At 45.7% G+C, this 24009-nt stretch overlaps 1 protein-coding gene across 1 annotated transcript; it reads right to left on the bottom strand.

Annotated features, from left to right (window-relative positions):
* Window positions 1–109: 109 nt before the first annotated feature.
* On the bottom strand, window positions 110–23656 carry LOC140722021 (zinc-binding protein A33-like). The gene is made up of 6 exons (XM_073036833.1): window positions 23630–23656; window positions 23265–23498; window positions 21552–21574; window positions 21346–21464; window positions 14528–15061; window positions 110–123 (listed from the first exon to the last, which is right to left on the bottom strand). The coding sequence occupies exons 1-6, from the start codon at window positions 23654–23656 to the stop codon at window positions 110–112; spliced, it is 951 nt and encodes a 316-aa protein (XP_072892934.1).
* Window positions 23657–24009: the final 353 nt, after the last annotated feature.

Below are 24009 nucleotides of genomic sequence, written 5' to 3'. Positions count from 1 at the left end.
TTATACAAACAATAAAAATAGCCGAATCAGACCGAATCGGTGGTCACTGATTCCTACCCGCTTTGCCATGGCCAAAGCAGCGTGAGGGAGAGAAATGCGGGACACACCGTTAAACAGTCACTTCTGACCGTGAACATAGAATTATAGAACCAAAAACAGGCCATTCATCCCACCTATCAGACGCCAAACTACCGTGCTGCCTCGACCCATCGACCGGATGCGTCGCTCCCCAAATCCCAGCCCTCATTACCTGTGCAGATCACTCTGAAATGTGGAAACCGAAGCCGCATCCACCACTTGCGCTGGCAGCCCGTTCCACACTCTCACCCCCTGAGTGAATGTTCCCCACCTCACCGTCCCCTTCGGCACTTCAATGAAAAAATGTCTGAAATAGCTTCTCACAGTTTTGCAAGAGCGACCAGCCCCATTTATTGGGAACCAGGGCACACCATCTCTAATTACCCACAAAGTTTATTGAAGACTGCACCCAAATTAGACCACGATGCACCCCACAATGTAGTTACAATCCTGTTACAAAATAAACATAATTATCTATCTGTATCCGGTATACAAACAACATATACACATTTGCACATCCCCATCACCTGAGACTTTGAATATTCCACCGTGTATGTTCGGAAAGGCACCACAAAGCCAACCCGAGCGTATCAACCCGGTTTAAAACACTTTATTAAAAATAACGGGGAAGACATTGAAGTGCGCACAGTCAGCTGAATGACAACAGAATGACAATATTTGCGTGTGTAAGGAGTGTGATGATCAACAGCTGCCCGTCACAAGCCGAATGGCCGAATCCTGCTCCTGTACCTTATGGTCTCCCATCGTCGTGGTGCCTCAAATGCGGCTGCACGTGTTGATAGACCGAAGGGCCATGAGATAAAGGAGCAAAATTAGAACATTAGGCTCTTCCAGTCTGCCTGCCATCCCATCATGACTGTTTTTTTCTCCTGTGGAAACTCTGTTTAATTTCTGGTGCTTAGCGTTCTTCCAGGAGTAAAAAATAACTAGTTGTGGCGACCCACTTCCTCGTGCACTTGAACCGGCTCACAAATAGCCAGCGCGCCGGCACAAAGGCCAGTCCCAAAATGGCGCCAGGTCTGCTTCACCAACAAAGGGAAAAGCCCGCGGGGGACTGTGAGTACGTGCCCCCTACAGCATCCGCGCCCGGGGAGGGCGGGATCAGGGAGGCTTTAAAGCGAGGCTGTGAAGTTCGAATAAAATCTTCTTTAACTGCAGTTTACCGACTTTGCGTCGTTATTTTAGCGCTGCGTGTAGCACACCGCTACAATTGGTGACCGACGCCGCATCTGTTCATGCGGTTTTGTTGAAACTGCCAAGCTTCTGGACGCTGCGACCTCACCTATGGTTCAAGCAAGCAGAAGCCCAATTCCACGTTCAGCAGATAACCTCAGAGGGCACACGTTACTATTACGTGGTGAGCTCCCTCGACCAGGAGACAGCCGCCCAGGTTGAGTTCATACAGTCGCCCCCGGAGGACGGCAAATACACGGACATCAAAGCCCTACTCATAAGGACTTTCGAACTCTCACGGCACGAGTGAGCTGCCCGCTTACTGCACCTGGATAGTTTGAGGGACAGACCTCCATCGGTTTTAATGAATGAGATGTTGTCTCTGGCCGGCGGACACAAGCCCTGCCTCATGTTTGAGCAGGCATTCCTGGAGCAGCTGCCCGAGGACATACGCCTGCTGCTGTCCGACGCGGATTTCAGCGACCCCCGGAAGGTGGCAGCCCGGGCAGACTTGCTGTGGAATGCCAAGAAGGTGCGTGGGGCATCCGTCGCACAGATCACCAGGCCACGCTCCCAGCAGTAAACCAGACCAGGCCCGGCCACAGAGGCCGCTAACCCCGGAGGCAGGGGTGAGGAGACCAACGGACAATGGTGCTTCTACCACCAGCGGTGGGGCGCAGAAGCCCGCCGCTGTCGTCCGCCCTGTAAGTTCCAGGGAAACGCCTGATGGTTCCACTGATGGCTATGGCAGCTGGCCATTGGGATAGCCTCCTGTATGTGTGGGACAAGAGGTCGGGATGCCGTTTTTTGGTCGACACCGGTGCCGAGATCAGCGTTTTACTTCTGACGAGTTACAACACCCGCAGCAGGGCACCAGGTCCCCCCCCCCCCGAGGGACGTGAACAGCAGCACGGTAAGGACCTACGGCACCCGTACGGTGCAGCTCCGGTACGGCTCCAGCCAGTTCACGTGGGACTTCACATTGGCCGCCGTAGCCCAACCGCTTCTGGGTGCGGATTTTTTGCGGGCTCACAGCCTGCTGGTCGACCTGCCGAGGCAGAGACTGGTCCACGCCGAGACTTTTCAGACGTTCTCCCTGGGAGAAGCCCAGTTGCCAGCCCCTCACCTCGGCTCCATCACGCTGTCCGACAACGACTTCACCAGAGTCCTGGCGGATTTCCCATCGGTTCTAGCACCGCAGTTCACGGCAGCCATGCCCCGACACGGCGTACAGCACCACATCCCGACACAGGGACCACCCCTCCACGCCCGTGCTCGAAGGCTTCCCCCGGACAAGCTCCGACTGGCGAAGGAGGAGTTCAAGAGGATGGAGGAATTGGGGATCATACGGCGGTCCGACAGCCCATGGGCCTCCCCCCTGCACATGGTGCCCAAAGCGACAGGGGGCTGGAGAACATGCGGCGACTACTGCAGGCTGAATGAGGCTACAACACCGGACCGCTACCCTGTGCCGCACATTCAGGATTTTGCAGCAAACCTGCACAGCGCACGGATCTTCTCCAGGGTAGACCTCATCCGGGGATACCATCAAATCCCGATGCATCCGGACAACGTCCCCAAAACGGTACTCATCACCCCGTTCGGCCTTTTCGAGTTCCTCCGCATGCCGTTCGGCCTGAAGAATGCCGCACAGACGTTCCAGCGGTTAATGGACGCAGTGGGACGCGGCCTGGACTTCGCTTTCATCTATTTGGACGACATCCTCATAGCAAGCAGCAGTCGTCAGGAGCATGTGTCCCACCTCCGTCACCTCTATGCCCGACTAAGTGAATATGGTCTAACAATCAACCCGGCCAAATGCCAGTTCGGGCTCAACACCATCGACTTCCTGGGCCACAGGATTACTAAAGACGGGGCGACCCCTCTGCCCGCTAAGGTAGACGCAGTCCGCCATTTCTGCTGACCCACCACAATCAAAGGCCTTCAGGTATTCGTGGGTATGGTAAATTTCTACCACCGCTTCCTCCCTTCAGCTGCCCGGATCATGCGCCCCCTGGTCGCCCTGATGTCGGGTCCGGGCAAGGACATTACCTGGGATGAGGAGTCCGCCGCCGCTTTCATTAAAACGAAAGAAGACTTAGCAAATGCCACGATGCTAGTGCACCCCAGAATGGACGTCCCTACCGCCCTCACAGTGGACGCATCTAATACGGCAGTCGGTGGGGTACTGGAGCAGCTCATCGCGGGCCGCTGGCAACCCCTGGTGTTTTTCAGCAAACATCTGTGGCCACCCGAGCTCAAATACAGTGCTTTCGACCGGGAACTGTTGGCGCTATACCTGGCAATCCGGCATTTCAGATACTTCTTAGAAGGTAGGCCCTTCAACGCGTTCACGGACCACAAGCCGCTTACATTTACGTTCACGAAGGTGTCCGATCCCTGATCGTCCCACGACAGATGTCCGGCACGTCTCGGGTAAGGACAATGACGTGGCGGACGCGTTCACTCGCCCTAACATTCATGCCCTTTCCCAAGGGGTAGACTTTGAGACGCTGGCGGAGACGCAGCAGGCAGACGAGGAGATCCCAAGTTACAGAACCGCTGTCTCCGGTTTGCAGCTCCAGGACCTCCCCGTAGGCCCAGGTGAGAGGACCCTACTCTGTGACGTCGCCACCAGCCAAGCCCCGTCCCGTCGTCCCGACACCTTTGCGGCGACACATTTTCGACTCCATTCATAACTTGGCGCACCCCTCCATCAGGACAACCGTCCGGATGGTCTCCAGCAGGTTCGTTTGGCACGGACTCCGCAAGCAGGTCCGTGACTAGGCCAGAACGTGCATGCACTGCCAGACGGCCAAGGTGCAGCGACACACCAAGGCCCCGCCGCAGCAGTTCCACCCCACCCACCGGTGTTTCGACCACATTCATGTGGATATCGTGGGCCCCCTGCCAGTGTCGCGCGGGACGCGGCACCTCCTCACTATCGTGGACCGGTTCACAAGATGGCCAGAGGAGATCCCGCTCGCCGACACCACCTCCGAATCTTGCGCCTGGGCACTGATCGCCACCTGGCTGTCCCGCTTTGGTGTACCGGCCCACATTACCTCCGACAGAGGCGCCCAGTTCACCTCCGGCCTCTGGTCAGCTATGGCCAGCCTTTTGGGGACACAGCTGCACCACACCACTGCCTACCACCCACATTCAAACGGCCTGGTGGAGCGTTTCCACCGTCACCTGAAGTCGGCTCTCATGGCCCGCCTGCGAGGAGCTAACTGGGCGGACGAGCTTCCCTGGGTGCTACTCGGCATCCGCACGGCGCCCAAAGACGATCTGCACGCTTCGTCGGCCGAGTTGGTGTACGGCGCACCCCTGGTCATTCCCAGGGAGTTCATACCAGCCCCAAGGGGGCACAAGGCAGAACCCGCAGCAGTCCTGGGCAGACTACGCGAGAGGCTCGGCAACCTGGCCCCCATACCCACTTCGCAGCATGGGCAGAACCCGATCTGCGTACCCAAAGATCTGCAGAACTGTAAGTTTGTGTTTGTACGCCAGGGCGGGCATCGGCCACCACTGCAACGGCCCTACGAGGGGCCGTTTACGGTGGTCAGGAACAACGGGTCCACTTTCGTGCTGGACGTTGGGGGGAGAGAGGAGGTTTTCACGGTGGACCGACTCAAACCAGCCCATGTGGACTTGGCGCAACCGGTCTAGTTTCCGGCACTGCGGCGCAGAGACCGACATCCCAAACAGGGCCCGGCCCAGGCTGTGAACATTGGGGGTTGTATCGCCAGTTCTGGGGGGGGGGGGGGGGTTATGTGGCAACCAACTTCCTAGCGCACTCGAACCAGCTCACAAAGAGCCAGTGCGCCAGCACAAAGGCCAGTCCCAAAAGGGCGCCAGGTCTGCTTCACCAACAAAGGGAAAAGCCCGCGGGGGACTGTGAGTACGTGCCCCCTACAGCATCCGCGCCCGGGGAGGGCGGGATCAGGGAGGCTTTAAAGCGAGGCTGTGAAGTTTGAATAAAATCTTCTTTAACTGCACTTTACCGACTCCGTGTCGTTATTTTAGCGCTGCGTGTAGCACACCGCTACAACTAGTGACCTTAATTTCAAATTTTCAGTTTATCTTGGAGTGCAAAAAAAATACAAATTCTCAGCAAACTAAACAGAGAGCTGAGAATGATGGCAAGAAGTGTAAGACAAAAAAGTCAGCGCTTCTGAAAAATCTATCACTTCTATAATAAGATAAAGGAACTTACTTCGATGATGATGACTTTTTTAACAGGATAATAAATTCTTCTCCTGCTTCCAGCCGGGTACAGGTATGAATTTTAACTGATGTTTCCATTACAAACTCTGCCAAGTGGGTTCCAACTAAGTCCACAGCCCTGCCGTGTTGGGGTACAATTACTTATGTACAGGTTAGGAGAAATATAGCTTCAACATCACCTCACAGCTCTTGAACTCAATCCCATGGTTGATGAAGGCCATCACACCAGACGCCTTCCTAACAACACTGCCAACTTCCACAGCAGCTTTGAGTGTCGTATGGACATGGACCCCAAGATCTCTCTGACCCTCCACACTGCCAAGAGTCTTACCATTAATATTATATTCTGTGTTCAAATTTGACCTGCAGAAATGAACCTCTTCATCTGTGTTGAACTCCCTCTGCCACTTCCCAGTTCTGTATCAGAGGAGAGGAAATAGATTGCTGAGCCTCTGCCTAGGATCATTATGTCCTCGTTGTCCACGGGAATGGTCCCGGAGGATTGGAGAGAGGCAAATGTTGTCCCCTTGTTCAAAAAGGGTAGTATGGATTGTCCGGATAATTATAGACCATTGAGCCTTACATCTGTGGTGGGAAAGCTGTTGGAAAAGAATCACAAAGATAGGATTTATTGGCATTTAGAGAATCATGTTCTGATCAGTGACAGTCAGCATGGCTTTCTGAAGGGCAGATCATGTCTAACAAGCCTGCTGGAGTTCTTTGAGGAGGTGTCCAGGCATATAGATGAGGGTAGTGCAGTGGATGTAATCTACATGGATTTTAGTAATGTATTTGATAAAGTTCCACACGGTAGGCTTATTCAAAAAGTCAGAAGGCATGGGATCCAGGGATGTTTGACCAGGTTGATTCAGAATTGGCTTGCCTGCAGAAAGCAGAGAGTTGTGGTAAACGGACTACATTCGGATTGGAGGGCTGGAACTAGTGGTGTCCCACAAGGATCACTTCTGGGACCCCTACTTTTCGTGATTTTTATCAAAGACCTGGATGTGGGTAGAAGGATGGGTTGGCAAGATTGCAAAAGACACAAAGGTTGGTGGTGTTGTGGATAGTGCAGAGGATTGTCAAAGATTGCAGAGAGACATTGATAGGATACAGGAGTGGGCTGAGAAGTGGCAGATAGCGTTCAACCCGGAGAAGTGTGAGGTGGTACACTTTGGAAGGACAAACTCCAAGGCAGAGTACAAAGTAAATGGCAGAATACTTGGAAGCGTGGAGGAGCAGAGGGATATGGGGCTACATGTCCACAGATCCCTGAAAGTTGCCTCACAGGTAGACAGAGTAGTTAAGAAAGCTTATGGGGTGTTAGCTTTCATAAGTCGAGGGATAGAATTTAAGAGTCGCGATGTAATGATGCAGCTCTATAAAACTCTGGTTGGGCCACACTTGGAGTACTTTGTCCAGTTCTGGACACCTCACTATAAGAAGGATGTAGAAGCATTGGAAAGGGTACAGAAGAGATTTACCAGAATGCTGCCTGGTTTAGAGAGTATGGATTATGATCAGAGATTAAGGGAGCTAGGGCTTTAATCTCTGGAGAGAAGGAGGATGAGAGGACAAATGATAGAGGTATAGTTGATATTAAGGGGAATAGATAGAGTGGACAGCCAGCGCCTCTTCCCCAGGGCACCACTGCTCAATACAAGAGGACATGGCTTTAAGGTAAGGGGAAGGCAGTTCAAGGGGGATATTAGAGGAAGATGTTATACTCAGAGAGTAGTTGGTGCGTGGAATGCACTGCCCGAGTCAGTGGTGGAGGCTGATACAATAGTGAAGTTGAAGAGACTACTAGACAGGTATATGGAGGAATTTAAGCTTAGGGAGGCAGAGTTTAAGGGTCGGCACAACATTGTGGGCCGAAGGGGCTGTACAGTGCTGTATTGTTCTATGTTCTATCTATTTCTCGCTGGAATCTCTCTTTTAATTTAATTTTTTTATTGAAGGCACGACACAGTACAGAAAACGCAATGCATTACATTTTACTCCATTTTGCTTTTATACCTTACCCCGAAACAACACCACAATGTCATCAGTGGGGCCTTCTGGGAGTTGTATCATTTGTCATCGCTCGCTCCCTGTCAAATAATTATTCATCAGCCACCACAGACATCACTGAAACAGACCCACCGAGGCGCGAAGGGGAATCACACCCGTCCTTGTGGGCGCCTAGGCCGGCGACACCGACAGAAGCGAATCGCTGCGATGGAGCGGAAGAGGAGGGGCTGATCATGGACCGATTTCCTCCAACCTATCGTAGCTCTGACGTAACACTGACCCCTGCTGTCATTGGCTGTTTTGCCTGTCGCTCAAATGGGAACTAAGAGGGTGATTAGTGTATGTGAACGTCAGTCAGCCTTCCTGTCTTTATGAGTTTGGATTTGGATTTATAACGGTACAGGAAGCAAATTGGGAGAAATGTGACTTTTTATGTGATGGTGCATCAGTCTCCGAGTTACATTATTAACAATAAAATGGCAAAGGCCGTGGTGAGGAAGGAGGTTATTTACTGGAGGTTATATGGAGATAATATTGGAAGGGATATCAAACTTGGAATTGTTTGGGATATGATTTAGAAAATGGGGGGATTTATGGGGATCATAATATTCCAGTGTTGATTAATGAGGGCAGAATGATTGTTACTGAAACAGGGAAGGTTGTGTTACTGGCTGGGACATTTGTTGAGATTCATAGTCAGGATAATTTAAGTGAAGAAGTTAAACAATGTAGGGATATGTTTTTCAGTGAATACCCTGATGTGCTGAAGTCAGCTGTAGCAACGATAGTACCACTGATGGAGAGATTTCTTTGTATGAATTTAAGAAGTCTATTAATAATGCAGGTAATGTGCTCCCAGGAAAGAGTGATATTTGAAATTGTAATTGTATATAATTCGCTTTTGTGAAAATATTAAATGTTTGAATTGTGCATCTATTTTCCTCATGGAAAATGGAAATAGTAGAGCCTATTCTAAAACCTGGCAGATCCTCATTTGATCCTTCTAGTTAAGGGCCTATATCGTGAAAGTCTCATTTATGTAATCTTATGGAATGTATGGTAATCAAGCGATTGAATTATATTTTGGAAAGAGTGGTGATGAAGTGTTTTAATAGAGTGGATTTTGGAAGGGTGAAATGACATTAGATTCAGTTTTAGGTTTGGAAGATGATATTTGGAAAGCACAATTAAATAAAGATGTTGTAATAGCATTATTTCTTGATACTGAAAAGGGAAATGATATGGAAGAAATGACTTTTGGTTAAATTAGGAGTGAAGGGGACTTTGTATAATTTTTCTGAGTTTTTTATTTGGATGGACTGTGCAAGTATTGGTCGACATGTTATGTTTCTGTTTCTATGAGATAGAGAATCGGATCCCACAAGGCAGTATTTGTAGCCCTTCATTATTTAATATTATAATTAATGATATTTTCTCTGAGATGGGAAAATGGGAGACCCTGGGTAAATCACAATATACAGATGACATAGCTTTATAGATTACAGGTATTAATTGCAATTTACAATTAATAGGTCAAACAGTGGGCAGATTGATGAGGATTTTAAGCTTTCAGTTGTTAAAACACATTACGTGGTTTACAAACAGCATTAATAGACTTACACTTGATTTTTTAATTATATGAATAATATCTTGAGGAAGTGTCAGTGGGAAGATTTCTCAGTATGTGGATGGATAATAAGCTGGCGTGGAAGCACCTATCAGTAAAATAATTGATAAATGTAAAAGAGCTTTAAATCTCCTCAGGCATCTATGTGGGTATTCCTGGGTGCAACATGAAAATCTTTGTTGACTAATTATATTTGTTTAATTTGATCTGTTCTTGATTATGTCTGTGTGGCTTATGGATCAGCTTCATCTTCAAATTAAAAATGTTTGTATGTGGTACAATTACAGACTTTAAGATTGTGTTCTGGTGCTCCTGTTTTGGCTTTACTGATTGCAATCGGCCAATTGCCCTCAAAGTAACAGAGGTTCAAGTTGATGTCAACATACTGGATTAATTTGCGGGGGCAAGGAAATGATCATCCTGTTAAAGGTGTGCTGGAGGACGGTTGGGGACATCACAAGAAGAGAGTTTTTTTGTCTTGGGTGGCTGGGTTCTTATGACGCTGGGAATACGGGTGTATTTGATGATACAGAATGTCCCACTGTAGCTTTCTCTGTAACCACACCTTGTTTTTTCCAATGACTTCAGTTGATTTTATGTTACACGATCGGATTCGGTTCTGCCTGAGAGTCTGTTGGTTCATCAGTATATTAATGAAATTTATTATCATACGGTAACCATTTTTACAGATGAATCAAAAGATAAGTTAACTGGGGATGTTGGTGTGGCTGTTTTTGTGTGCCTGAATTGCAGGTAATGTTAAAGAAATGAATTATAGCCATTTATCAGCATAGGAAGCAGAATTCTTTGCCAACAGTATAGGTTTACAGTGGATGGAGGAAATTGGTCCTTGTAATTTGCTCAGAATACATTTCGGTTTTGATGAGTCTTAAACAGGTCATTCTGGCAGTAGGTCAGATTGACTGTTGGAAACTTGTCAAACGGTATTTCATATTTCAAGTTTGATTTATATGTCTGCACATTATGGGCGCTGCACATCACACTGTTGAGGGAAATGATGATGTTGACTGTTTAGCACCAAAAGCTGTTAAATGTTAACCTGTGGATATAGACCTTCCACTTAGCAAATTAGAAGCTAAAGGGTTGGTAGTGTTAAGAATTAGGGGCTTATGGCAAGACGTAGGATAATGGACATAAAGACAGACACCTTTACAGAATATATAAACCTGTTGGGTTTATAGAAGAAGGGCTTAAAACAAGGGAAGGAATGATATTGACTCAACTTAGAAATGCCCACACTATGCTTAATTATGCCTTGTAACTAATTGGAAAACTTCATTCTGTGTCGTGTACATTTTGTCATTATGAAACTGTCGAAACACATACTATTTCAATGTGAAGCGTACAAGGCTGAAGAAAAATCAAATGCAATCTTCAGTACAATCTTTGCGAGGGTATATAGTTTTAAGATAAAAACTATTAAATTATGGGTCTGACTTTAAATCAATTCACAGTTTGAGCTGGAAAAGGCATGTAATAATTGTATTAAACGACATATAGGGTAGCAAAGGTGAGTGGGATGTTGGAGTATTGGGATGCTTTTAAAATCCAACAAAAGACAACGAAAAAAGCCATAAGAATGGTCAAGACGAAATATGAGGGCAAACTGGCCAATAATATAAATCAGGATACTAAAAGTTTAGTTTTCAGTTACATGAAGAGTTGATCATAGACTACTGGAAAATGATGCTGGTGAAGTAGTAATGGGGGACAAAGAAATAGCAGATGAACTTAATGAACAATCTTCACTGTCTTTTCCGGTCAGCACCGCCCCCACTTGTCCCATTTAACCTGTCTCATTACGGGTGGACTTTAGGACCCGGGGGAGCTCAGGACCACCGCCCACAACTGCTGCTGAATCCCCGGTGTTTCTGTTCGGTTGACGGATGCGGTGAACGAGTTAAAATTAATCGATCGACAATTCTCATGTCGTGTTTATTTCACTCCATAGAACCATAGAACACTACAGCACAGAAAACAGGCCATTTGGCACTTCTAGTCTGTGTGGAAACTTTATTCCGCTCGTCCCATTGACCTGCACCCAGTCCGTAATCCTCCAAACCTCTCCCATCCATGTATCTATCCAATTTATTCTTAAAACTTAAGAGTGAGCCCGCATTTACCATGTCAGATGGCAGCTCATTTCACAATCCCACCACTCTCTGAATGAAGAAGTTCCTCCTAATGTTCCCCCTAAAACTTTCCCCTTTCACCCTTAAGCCATGTCCTCTCGTATTTATCGTTCCTAATCTAAATGGAAAGAACCTACTCGCATTTACTGTATTTACCCCCCATAATATTGTAAACCTCTATCAAATCCCCCCTCATTCTTCTATGCTTCAAGTAAATAAAGTCCTAACCTGTTCAGTCTTTCCCTGTAACTCAACTCCTGAAGACCTGGCAGCATCCTAGTAAATCTCTGCACTCTTTCAATCTCTCCAACCTCTCCATGGATACCTCATGTCTGAACTTTCTGAACTAACCTCCCATGTGGGACCTTGTCAAAGGCCTTACTAAAGTTCATGTAGACAACATCCACAGCCTTTCCTTCACCTACTTTGTTGGTAACCTCCTCGAAAACTCTTCAAGATTCATTAAACACGATCTACCATGCACAAAGCCGTACTGACTATCCTTAATCAGCCCTTGTCTGGCCAAATACTTGTAAATCCGATCTCTCTGAACATATTACAATAATTTACCTACTACTGATGTCAGGCTCACTGGCCTGTAATTACCTGGTTTACTATTGGAGCCTTTTTTAAACAATGGAATGACAAGAGCTCCCCTCCAATCCTCCGGCACTGCACCCGTGGCTGAGGACATTTTAAATATTTCTGTCAGGGCCCCTGCAATTTCTACTCTAGTCTCTCTGAAGGTCCGAGGAAATATCAAGTCAGGCCCAGTGGATTTATCTACCTTTATGCGCTGTAAGGCAGCAAGCACCTCCTCCTCTTTAATCTACAAATGTTCCATGACACTACTGCTTGTTTCCCTTCCTTCCATATACACTATGCCAGTTTCCTGTGTAAGTAAATACTGATGCAAAAAAAACTGTTTAAGATCTCCCCCATCTCGTGAGGCTCCACACAGAGACGACCACTCTGATCTTCTAGGGGACCAATTTTGTCCCTTACTATCCTTTTACTCTTAATATACCAGTAGAAACCCTTCAGGTTTTCCTTCACATTATCTGCCAAAGTCACCTCATGTCTTCTTTTTTCCCTCCTGATTTCGTTCTTTAGTATTTTCTTACGTTTTCGATACTCTTTAAGTAACTCATTTGCTCTTTGTTGCCTATACCTGGTATACACTTCTCTCTTTTTCTTAACCAGATCGCCAATATCCCTTGAAAACCAAGGTTCCCTATGCCTGTCAACTTTGCCTTTAATCCTGGCAGGAAAATGCAAACTCTGCACCCTCAAAATTTCACATTTGGAGGCCTTCCACTTACTGAACACATCCTTGTCAGGAAAAAAAAAGAAAGAAAAATCCACTCTTCCTAGATCTTTTTTCATTTCCACAAAATTAGCCCTTATGCTATTTAGAACCTCAACTCGAGGACCAGGCATATCCTTAACCATAATTAACTTGAAACTGATGACATTATGGTCACTGGACCCAAAATGTTCGCCTACACATATTTCTGTCACCTGACCTGACTGGTTTCCTAATAGGAGATCAAGTATTGAATCCTCTCTCGTAGGTACCTTTATATATTGATTTAGAAAACTTTCCTGAAAACATTTAACACACTCCAAGCCATCTCGCCCTTTTACGGTTTGGGAGTCCCAGTCAATATGAGGAAAGTTAAAATCCCCTACTGTTAAAACTTCCTGTTTCTTACATTGGTCTACTATCTTTATACAGATTTTCTGCCCCAATTCTCTCTGACTATTGGGCGGTCTGTAATACACCCCTATTAGAGTTGTCACACCTCTCCCGTTCCTCAGCTCCACTCATATGACCTCTGTAGACAAGCCCTCCGGGCTGTCCTGTCTACGCACAGCTGTGATATTTTCTCTGACGAGTAATGCCACTCCTCCCCCTTTCATTCCTCCCCCTCTATCACGTCTGAAACAACAAATATTTCTATCATGTATAAACCTTAGGTGGGAGGTTATCTTTTTCTACTAATGTATTAAAAATAAATTATAAATTCTACCAATGGAACCTCTTACTAAAGGATTCTTATTCAAAATAGTATCCAACAAATCAGATTCTTGCATGTAAGGAAATTTAGATAATTATTTTTGTAAAAAATGTCTAACCTGAAGATATTGCAGAAAGTGTGTATGAGAGAGAGTATATTTGCTAATTAACTATTTATTTACTAATTAATAATTAGTAAATCCCGGGAACTAATATTAACTAATTAATATTTGCTAATTTATTCCAACGAGAGGACATGATTTGAGAGTTAGGGGGCAAAAGTTTAAGGGAAACACGAGGGGGTATTTCTTTACTCAGAGAGTGATAGCTGTGTGGAAAGAGCTTCCTGTAGAAGTAGTAGTGGCCATTTCACTTGTGTCATTTAAGGTAAAATTGGATAGGTATATGGACAGGAAAGGAGTGGAGGGTTATGGGCTGAGTGCGGGTAGGTGGGACTAGGTGAGATTAAGAGTTCGGCACGGACTAGGAGGGCCGGAATGGCCTGTTTCCGTGCTCTGATTGTTATATGGTTATATATGGTTAACTCTTCAAAAGTCATCAATCGACCATCACAAAATAAATGAAAATAAATAAATCTGCAAAAAAAATCTTCTTTGATATGTGCCAATCACTGTTTAATTCAATTTAAAATAGTTCACTGTTACTATTTAACAAACGAGAGACTATCCAAAATATTTCCCAACATAGACCATTATTGCGATAGGTGTAAAACTGAAGTAGCCACTTTTCACATATGTTCTGGTCATGCTCTTCATTATTTTCTTCTGGAAATCTTCGTTTTCTACAATTTCTACAGTTCTGAAAATTAATTTACAACCTAATGTATAAACCTTTGATTTCTGTTTATACATGCATTCCTCGCATTGCCTTTATCCTCCTCCACCTCATTATCTGCTCTAACACTCTGGTTCCCCTCCTTCTGCAAATCTAGATTAAATTCCTTGGAGCAGCACGAGCAAATCTACCAGCAAGGATGTTAGTCCCCCTCCAGTTTAGGGGCAAACCGTCCCTCGGAACAGGTCCCACCTTCCCGGGAACAAAGCCCAGTTGTCCAGAAGCATGAAGCCCTCCCTCCTGCACCATCTCCTTAGCCAGGTATTTAGCTGCACTCTCCGCCCATTTATATTTACAGGGACTTTACTCCTGACACCGGTCCCGGGACCCGACCCGTTTACAGACCCGGAGCGGAACCGGAGCAGATTCTCAGCAACTGGTTTCCATCCCAGGTCGCGAAGAAAGGATAAAGTTTCCCCGTGAATTTATTCCCAGTGAAGGTGTGGAGATGGGACTTGGTCTCCGCGTTGTAAAATGAAACTGTCCCGAACTCGTAACTGAGATAAACTCCCACCCTCCCGGGGATGGGACCGGCAGGGAGACGGGCCCCGGGAGAGCTGAGAACACGGAACACGTCATAATCCCGATGTAACACGTCACCATCCCGCCCGATGACCCAGAATCCGGTCTCCGGACTCAGACTGACCCGTCCCTTCCTCTCCACAGACCCTGCGGCGACTCCCAGCCACCAGCTCCGATTCCCCGTCACCTCCACCTCCCAGTAATGTCTCCCCGATGTGAATCCCTCCGATCCCAGCACACAAGCCCAGCCTGTGAATCTCTTCCAGGTGTTAGGGAGATTCCTCCAGGTCCAGGTCCATCTCACACTCTTCCGATCCTCAGACACCTCGAGCTCCGGACTCGCCGTTTCCACATCCAGGGTGACGGAGACTGGGGGTAGAAGCAGAGAATTAGAGAGTCCCCGGGGATCGGGGGGAGACTCGGACAGCACGGCCCCGGGGATCGGGGGGAGACTCGGGCAGCGCGGCCCCGGGGATCGGGGGGATACTCGGGCAGGGCGGTCCCGGGACCGGGGTAAAGGCCGCTGGGCCTCAGGCGCGGTCGGGTGGCCGACACGAACCTTTGATGCGACAAAAGCGGATGGACAACTAATGTCTCCCCAAGGGTTTTCCTCTGGACAGGGGAAACATGCTCCCTCACTCATGCCTGTTGACCCCTGAAAGAATTTTGTGTTTCCATAAGATCTCCTCTCATTCTTCCAAACTGGGAACAGAGAACATAGAGCAGTACAGCACAGGAACAGGCCCGTCATACAATGTTCACATGCATTTGTGAGTGTGAAGTGGGGGAGTGTGATGGTTTGAGACAGTAAAGGAGGTGATAATGGGAACCAGTAGGGGAGAGATGAATGGCAGATTGAATCAGGTGGGGGAGGGGTGGAAAGCCTGTGGGTGAACTGTGTGTGTATACGTAATGAGAAGCTAGAGGGGGCAAAGATGGCAGATGAGGATCCCTTTGTCCCCTTTCCCACAACCCCATCACCTGCAGCCCCTCATGAGCAACACAGGTCCTGATGAAGTGTTTCAGTCTAAATCGTGGACTGTTTATTCTTTTCCATAGAAACTTCCCGGCCTGCTGTTCCCCCAACAATTTGTGTGTGTTACTCTGCTTTAAATATACTCAATTATTTGGCCTCCACAGCTGCCTGTGGCAGATTCACTATCCTGTGGATAAAGGAATTCCTCTTCATCTCTGTCCGAAATTGACATCCCTATAGTCGGAGCCTGTGCTTACCGTTCTCGACCCACCCACATCCTCCCAACATCAACTCTCTCCAGACAGGTGTCAGAGAGATCTGGCGAGACCCTTCATCAGGACCTGTGTAGCTTGGATTACCAGCATCTGCAGATTTCCTCCTGTTTGATTTTTAAAGCAGAAGTTGATAAGTAAACTTCTTGATTAGTCGGAGTCTCAAAAGTTATGGGGTGGAGGCAGGAGAATAGGGGTGAGGGGGATAATAAATCAGCCATTCTTCTAAACTCCAGTGAGTACAGGCACAGAACCATCAAACACTCCTTATATGTTAACTCTTTCATTCCTGGAGTAATTCCTGAGAACCTCCTGGACCCCTTCCAATGCCAGCACATCTTTTCCAATAGAAGGAACCCAAAACTGCACACAATACTCTAAGTGTGGTCTGACCAATGCCTTATAAAACCTCAGCATTACATCCTTGCTCTTGTACTCTAATCCTCTCGAAATGAATTCTGATATTGAGTTTGCCGATCTTATCACTGACACAAACTGCAAGTTAACCTTAAGGGAATCCTGCACAAGGACACCCAAGTCCCTTTGCGCTTCTGATTTTTGAATTTTCTCTCTGTTTACAAAATTGTCTATGCCTTTATTCCTTCTACCAAAGTGCATGCACGACTTCCCTACCCGATAATCCATCTGTCACGTATTTGCCCATTTCCTGATCTGTCTCTGTCCTTCCCCAGATTCCGAGCTTCTGCAGCACTACTTGCCCCTTCACCTATCTTCATATCATCTGCAAGCTTGGCCACAAAGGCAACAATTCTGCCATCCAAATCATCCTTCTGTCTATCTTGGCTTTGTGTTCCTCGAAGAATTCCAATGGATTTGTCAGGTAAGATTTCCCCTTAAGGGAAGGCATGCTGTCTTTGCTCTATTTTATCATTTGCCTCCATGTACCCGAAAGCTCATCCTTAATACTGGACTCCAACATCTTCCCAAGCACACCACATCCAGACTAACTCACGTATAATTTTCTTTCCTCAGCTGCTCTGCCTTCTAAAAGAGTGAAGTGACCTTTGCAATTTCCAATCGTCTTGAATGACCAAGTATCAAGTAATTCTTGAAAGATCATTACTAATGACCCCATATTCTCTTCAGCTAACCCTTTCTGAACACTGGGATGTAGTCTGTCTGGTCCAGGTACCTTCAGATCTTCAATTGTCCCATGCACTTTCTCTTCAGTAACAGCAACAACACTCATTTCTGTCCCCTGACACTCTCACACTTCTGACATTCATCTAGTATCATTCACAGTGAGGATTGACACAAAATGTTAAATAAGTACCTCTGCCATGTCTTTTGTCATATTTCTCCTCTCTGGTGTCATTTTCTAGGGGTCCAATATCCACTCTTGCCTCTCTTTTACTCTTTACATTTTTGTGTCCTCTTGAGTATTGTTGGTAAGCTTTCCCTCATATCTCATTTTCTCTCCTTATGGATTTGTAATTCCTTTCTGTTGATTGTCAAAATCTTCTCGATACTCCGACATCCTGCTGATTTCTGCTCTATTGAATGCCCTCTCTTTCACTTCTATGCTGTCTCTGACTTCCTGTGTCAACACGGTTACCTCATCCTCCCTGTATAATAATACTTCATCTTTCTGAATTGCCCCTGGAACTCCAGTCTTTGTTGTTCTGCAATCATCCCTGCTCGTGTCCCCTTCCAGTCTACTTTGGTCAGCTCCTCTCTCATGCCTCTGTAATTAACATTACTCCACTCTAATACTGATACATCTGACTTTATCTCCCTCTGTGGGGTAAATTCTATCATTTTATGATCACTGCTTCCTAAAGGTTCTTTGAACTGAATCTCCCAAATCATATCTGGTTCATTATACAAATCCTTCTCTGGAATTCTCTTTCTCCCATTGGGCTCAACCACAAGCTGTTCTAAAAAGCCATCTCGGGAGGCATTCTACACATTCTCCCTCATGGAATACAGCACCAACATGATTTTCCCAATCTACCTCTTGAAATCCCCCATTCAGATCGTCACCTTGCCCTTCATTCCATCTCGTGGTGTAATTTGTTTCCCACCTCTAACCTGGCTACTATTTGGATTTCTGTATATGGGGGGGGGGGGGCTTGGGATAAAAGTAGAAGGTGGATAAACTTGGACTATTCAGCTGTAGTGTAGGGTGTCCAGGTATGACCGCTTATTGAGGTAAATAATTCATAAAGGGCTTAAATATTTTTTTTACAAGAAATGAGAATACAGAACCAGAGGGCTCAGATTGAAAGTGAGATGGGAAATTTTTATGCAGTCTATGGGGTAACATTCTCAGAGAGAGGGAGGTTGGTAAATGGAATTTGCCATCAGACGCTGTACAAACAGGTAAAAATAAAATATTTTAAAATAAATTTGGGCAGGTACACACATAGGAAATGGTTAGAGGGATAGAGGGGCAAACAGAGGCCAATGAGACATGTTCTATAAGACATCTTAGTCTTTCAGATTAATGAAGTGGGCTGTGGGTTAAACATTCGTAAAACCCTCCCAGATCATCCTCCTAAGGAATCTGACCCCGGACTCTGTCTGTGAAGTGTTGATGTGATGTCACGTCAGAGGGCAGCTCAGTGCCACAGAACAGACAGACTGGGTAAGGATGGCAGATTTCAATCCTAAATGGGAATTAGTGCCTATTTCTGTGGCCGTGTGTCACACTCTAATAGTATATCCGTGTGTGTGTGTGTGTGTGTGTGTGTGTGTGTGTGTGTGTGTGTGTGTGTGTGTGTGTGTGTGTGTGTGTGTGTGTGTGTGTGTGTGTGTGTGTGTGTTGATTGTGGTAAATATCTGTGTGGTAAGTATACATTGCTGAGGCTCTGACTACAATCTGCCAGTCCTTCCTGTGTGTGTGTGTGAGGGAGCTTTGCCAGGCCGGTTATGCAGTGTGTGCTTCTCCCGAGATGAAATCTTGAACCATGTCAATGCTTGATGGTGTGTCCGAGTTCATTCTTACAATGCTTCAATGTGGTGGTCTGATAACCATAAGACATAGGAGCAGAATTAGGCCATTTGCCTATCGAGTCTGCTCCGCCATTCAATCATGGCTGATCCTTTTTTTCCCTCCTCAGCCCCACTACCTGGTCTTCTCACCATAACCTTTGATGCTGTGTCCAATCTAGAACCTATCAATCTCTGCTTTAAGTACATACAAGTTCCAGAAATTCACCAGCCGCTGGCTCAAATTTCTTTGTATCTGTTTTAAATAGACACCCCTCTGTGCCCTCTTGCCCTAAACTCCACCGCCATGGGAAACATTCTTTCCACATCTACTCTGTTTAGGACTTTCAACATTCGAAAGGTTTCAATGAGATCCCCCCTCATCTTTCTAAATTCCAGCGAGTACAGACACAGAGCTATCAAACGTTCCTCATATGATAACCCTTTCATTCCTAGAATCATCCTTATGAAATGACTCCTCTCCAATGCCAGCACATCTTCTCTTAGATGAAGAGTCCAAAACTGTTCACAATACTCAAGGTGAGGCCTCACCAGTGCCTTATAAAGCCTCAGCATCACAACCCTGCTCTTGAATTGAATGCTATCTAAACGCCTTGAAATGAATGCTAACATTGGATTTGCCTTCCTCACCACTGACTCCACCTGCAAGTTAAACTTTAAGGTGTTCTGTAGAATGACTGCTAAGTCCATTTTCATCTCAGCTTTTTCGGTTTTCTCCCCATTTGAAACAAAAAATCCGCACATTATATCTACGACCAAAGTGCATGGCCATGCATTTTCCAACATCGTATATCATTTGCCACTTTCTCTCCCATACTCCTCATGCAAGTCCTTGTCCAACCTAACTGTATCCTCAACACTACCAGCCCCTCCACCAATCGCTGTATCATATGCAAACTTGGAAACAAAACCACCTATTCTCGGACAAGAGGGTATGAATTCAGGATTGAAGGACGTCCTTTTAGAACTGAGATGCAGAGAAATTACTTTAGTCAGTGTGTGGAAAATCCGTGGTATTTGTGGCCACAAGTGGCTGTTGAGGTCAAGTCATATTTAAGGCAGAGATAGATAGGTTCATGATTAGCCAGGGCATCAAAGGGTATGGGATGAAAACAGCGAGTGGGGATGACTGGAAGAATTGGATCTGCCCATGACTGAATGGTGGAGCAGACTCGATGGGCTGAATGGCTTACTTCAGCTCCTATATCTTATGGTCTATTCCATCTGCTAAATCTTGAAATACAGCGTAAAATGAAGGTGTCCTAACACTGACCCCTGTGGAACACGAGTCAGTGGTAGCCAACCAGAAAAGGATCCCTTTACTCTCATTCGCTGTTTCCTACCAATCAGCCAATGTTCTAACCATGCCTGTAACTTTCCTGTATTACCATGGCCACTTAACTTGGTTCCGAGATTCCAAATATACAACACGCACCTATCCTACTTGTAATCTCCTCATAGAATCCCAACAGGTTTGTCAGGCAGGATATTCCCTTAATGAAGTCATGCTGACTTGTCCTATCTTGTCCAGTGTCACCAAGTATTCCATAACCTCATACTTAACAACTGACTCCGATTTCTTCCCAACCACAGAGTTGAGGCTAACTGGTCTATAATTTCCTTTCGGCTCTCTTCCTCCTTACTTAAAGAGTTAAGTGACATTTGCCATTTTCCAGTCCTCTGACACCATGCCAGGGTCCAACAGTTTTGAAAGATCTTTTCCAATGTCTCCACAATGTCTACTGCAACCTCTTTCAGAACACTAGGGTGCAGTTCATCTGGTCTGGGTGACTTATGTACCTTTAGGGCTTTCAGCTTTTTGAGCACCTTCTCCCTTGTAACAGTAACTGCACTCACTTCTCTTCCCTCGCACTCTTCAACACCGGGCACAGTGCTAGTGTCTTCCATAGTGAAGACTGGTGCAAAATATTTAGTTTATCTGCCATCTCTTTATTCTGTGTTATTATATATCCGGCCTCATTTTCTAGCAGTGCTATATCCACTCTCATCTCTGTTTTATTTGTTTACAAAACTTGAAAAACTATTTGATATTGTTTGCCAGCTTGTTTTACAAAGACAGGTGTGTATAAGGGGGCTGAAGAACCTTGGGAGACCAGAGTCACTCCAACCACAAACTGTAGCACTTGCTACCATCCAAGAAACAGTACTATAGCATAAAAGCCAGGAGCAACAGGCTCCAGGGACAGCTTCTTCAACCAGGCCATCAGACTGATTAACTCATGCTGAGACAACTGTATTTCTATGTTATATTGACTGGCATGTTGTGTGACAGTGATGGCTCCCGGTCGGTGGGGTTGATGTGGAATAAACCTCAAGTCCCCTTCAGCCCAGTATTACAGACAATCTTTGCCTCAAATTATAACTGAATTGTGTCTCATAAACAAGGAAAAATGAATCTTTGTAAGTTTTACCTCGCTTAATAGCATCAAGTTTTTCTCTCAGCACTGTGTTCAACAAATAGGGATGATAGAATTTTTCAACCGGTAGGGCCTCATCTGTCACTGACAATTCCTGGATATCGTCACTGATCCTGTAAATATTAAACTGCAGGTGATAAACTGGAATTTTGAACTATTTTACAAATCCATACAGGGTGTCAGTAAAGATCATGTCCTACCTTCTGTTCCGACGAGCTTCCTCCTGAAATAAATAAAACACAAATCTTATTCGACTTGGACTTACTGTCCACATCATGAATTTAATCCAAATCATTACAAGGTGTTGAAAATTCCCACTCCCACAGTCACAAACACACACCAGCAATACAGAACCATGGGATAAATACAGGGAATGTTTCTGAAAGTTAGACCATTACTGAGAGGATGAAACTTACAGGAAAGACAGGACTGGTTGTGCATTTTCATCTGGAAAAGATGTCAGAATAATAAAATGGAACAATTTAAGATTAGTGATGGATTTCATTGAGCGAAGGTGGAAGAAGTACCTCAGTAATGGCTAACACGAGAAGACACAGGTGCTTGGAAGTAGTATGGTGAAGATGTCCGGGCTAAGTGTTTTGGAATGGGTGGAATAAGCTGCCGGCAACGAAGGTGGAGGTGGATGCGATAGGGTCTTTCAAGAGATTCTACGTAGGTACATGGAGCTTAGAAAAATAGAGAGCTATGGCTAACTCGAGGTAATTTCTAAAGTGAGTAGATGTTCGGCACAGCATTGTGGGCCAAAGAGACTGTATTGTGCTGTAGGTTTTCTTTGTTTCTATGTTTCTATTTATGGAGAGACCTTCAGTCAAAGATAAAATGCCAGGAGGTTTTTAATAAATCCCACAAAAAATTTAGTTAAGAGAATGTGAAACTCAGTGCCACAGAAGTGGTTAAAGTGGAACAGCAGAGATTAAATGTAATGGGGAGGCGGGATAAACACGTGAGGGACCAGGGAGCTCGGGGCATTGTTGCTGGGTGCGGTGAGTAGGTGGCAGGGGGCTTGTGCAGAGGGGAAATTGATAGAAGATGGACCCAATGTCCTGCTCGTGACGGAGAATGGGACACAATCCCATGTAAAACGTATCTGAAAAAGTAGAGACAGTGAAAGTTTCCGTAATCTGATGGAAACCAGATATGGAGGATAGGTCTGATGTGTGGGTCACATTCTTTGTTCACACTGACTGAGAGAGAGATCCTCACACCCACCGCACCAGACACACTCACAGCCTGTGACTGGAACTGGGTGTTAATAGGAGTTTTAGAGGATATTTAATGCGGCAATTAAGGACACAATCAGCAACTCTGTGTTATGATCAGAGTAAATCATTTCAGAAAAGATTACATTCTGTCCTGGGATGTACAGAAGTTGTGGAATTTCAGTTTTGGGACAAAAACAACCCTGAATAGTTACATCAATTGTCTGGCGAGAAACAGTTTACTGCCATTTTTAAATGCTGTGTGTAGGAGCAACACGTCTGTTTTACGTATTTATCACGATAATCAGTCACGTGAGTGGGGACATGGTAAAAGCGAAGGGATTAAGTTACGTATTCGTACTTTGTTCTGGGCTGTTTTGATCCTGGGACTGGCAAATGCCATATCTTTTGTTGACCGATTCACTGCAGTTTAATTTACGATGAATTATGCTGAAATTTTATCGTTTAAATATTGTATGTTGCTGATAAAGGATCGAATATCAATCTCCGACATTTTAGAATGTCATTAGCGGAGTGATTGGAGGTGCCTCATGCAAGGAGAACACTCTGTGTGAGGACACCAGCAGCGGTAATTGATTTGTTGGAATTGGCCGCTGTGCTGTGTTTATTTCAAGTATACCACTGTTCATTTAGTTCAATTTAACAGAAATAAATTGAAATGTAATCCCTCACCTTGAGAAATATCACACTGTCTTCCTGATCCATCTGTTCCTTTAACTTTGAGATTTTCTCCTGAATAATCCTCATATTCTTTTGAATCTCTCGAAGATTTTTCTCCATTGGATTGAGAATCCTCGCCTCTTCCTTCCTGATATCCCTGAGTAAGCTCTGCTCTTTCTCAGTGATAATCTGGCGCAGTTCAGCAAACTGGGATGTGACGTGGGTCTGAACGCTGTGTGACTGTTTCTGTCGAATGAAAAGTGAAGATTAGTTTACTGCATTGCTGTGTTGTATTTCCTTTTGATATGAAGGTGACCATTCAGTCCATTGGGGTCCATACTACATCTGTGACATTCCCGTCAACCCCATTCCCTCACGCTTTCCTGAAATCTATTCTCCCTCATTGACCCATTAACTCCCTCCTGATTCACATACACCCTCCCCCCACATTCACAGGGTTAATTGATAATTAACCATTCATCCAGCATGTCCTTGGAAGGTGTCTGAAACTGTCATGGCCACAGGGAGAGCATGCAAACTCCACACAGACGGCAGCAGAGGTCAGGATCGAACCCAGGTCACTGGAGCTGTGATACTCTGCTATTCTGCATTAAATGGAGCAAAACTCGACAGTAATATCAGAAATTCCGCTCAGGAAGCCTCACCCGAACTCCGGAAATGTTCTCATTCTGTTGCTGCTCCTTTTCCTGGAAGTCTGATTTCTTTTTTGTGAGAGAGTCTAAGGAAGATTTTAGCT

This window comes from Hemitrygon akajei, unplaced genomic scaffold (genome assembly GCF_048418815.1).
Source record: "Hemitrygon akajei unplaced genomic scaffold, sHemAka1.3 Scf000067, whole genome shotgun sequence".
NCBI lineage: Eukaryota > Metazoa > Chordata > Chondrichthyes > Myliobatiformes > Dasyatidae > Hemitrygon > Hemitrygon akajei.
This window is presented reverse-complemented; position numbering and strand designations above follow the sequence as displayed.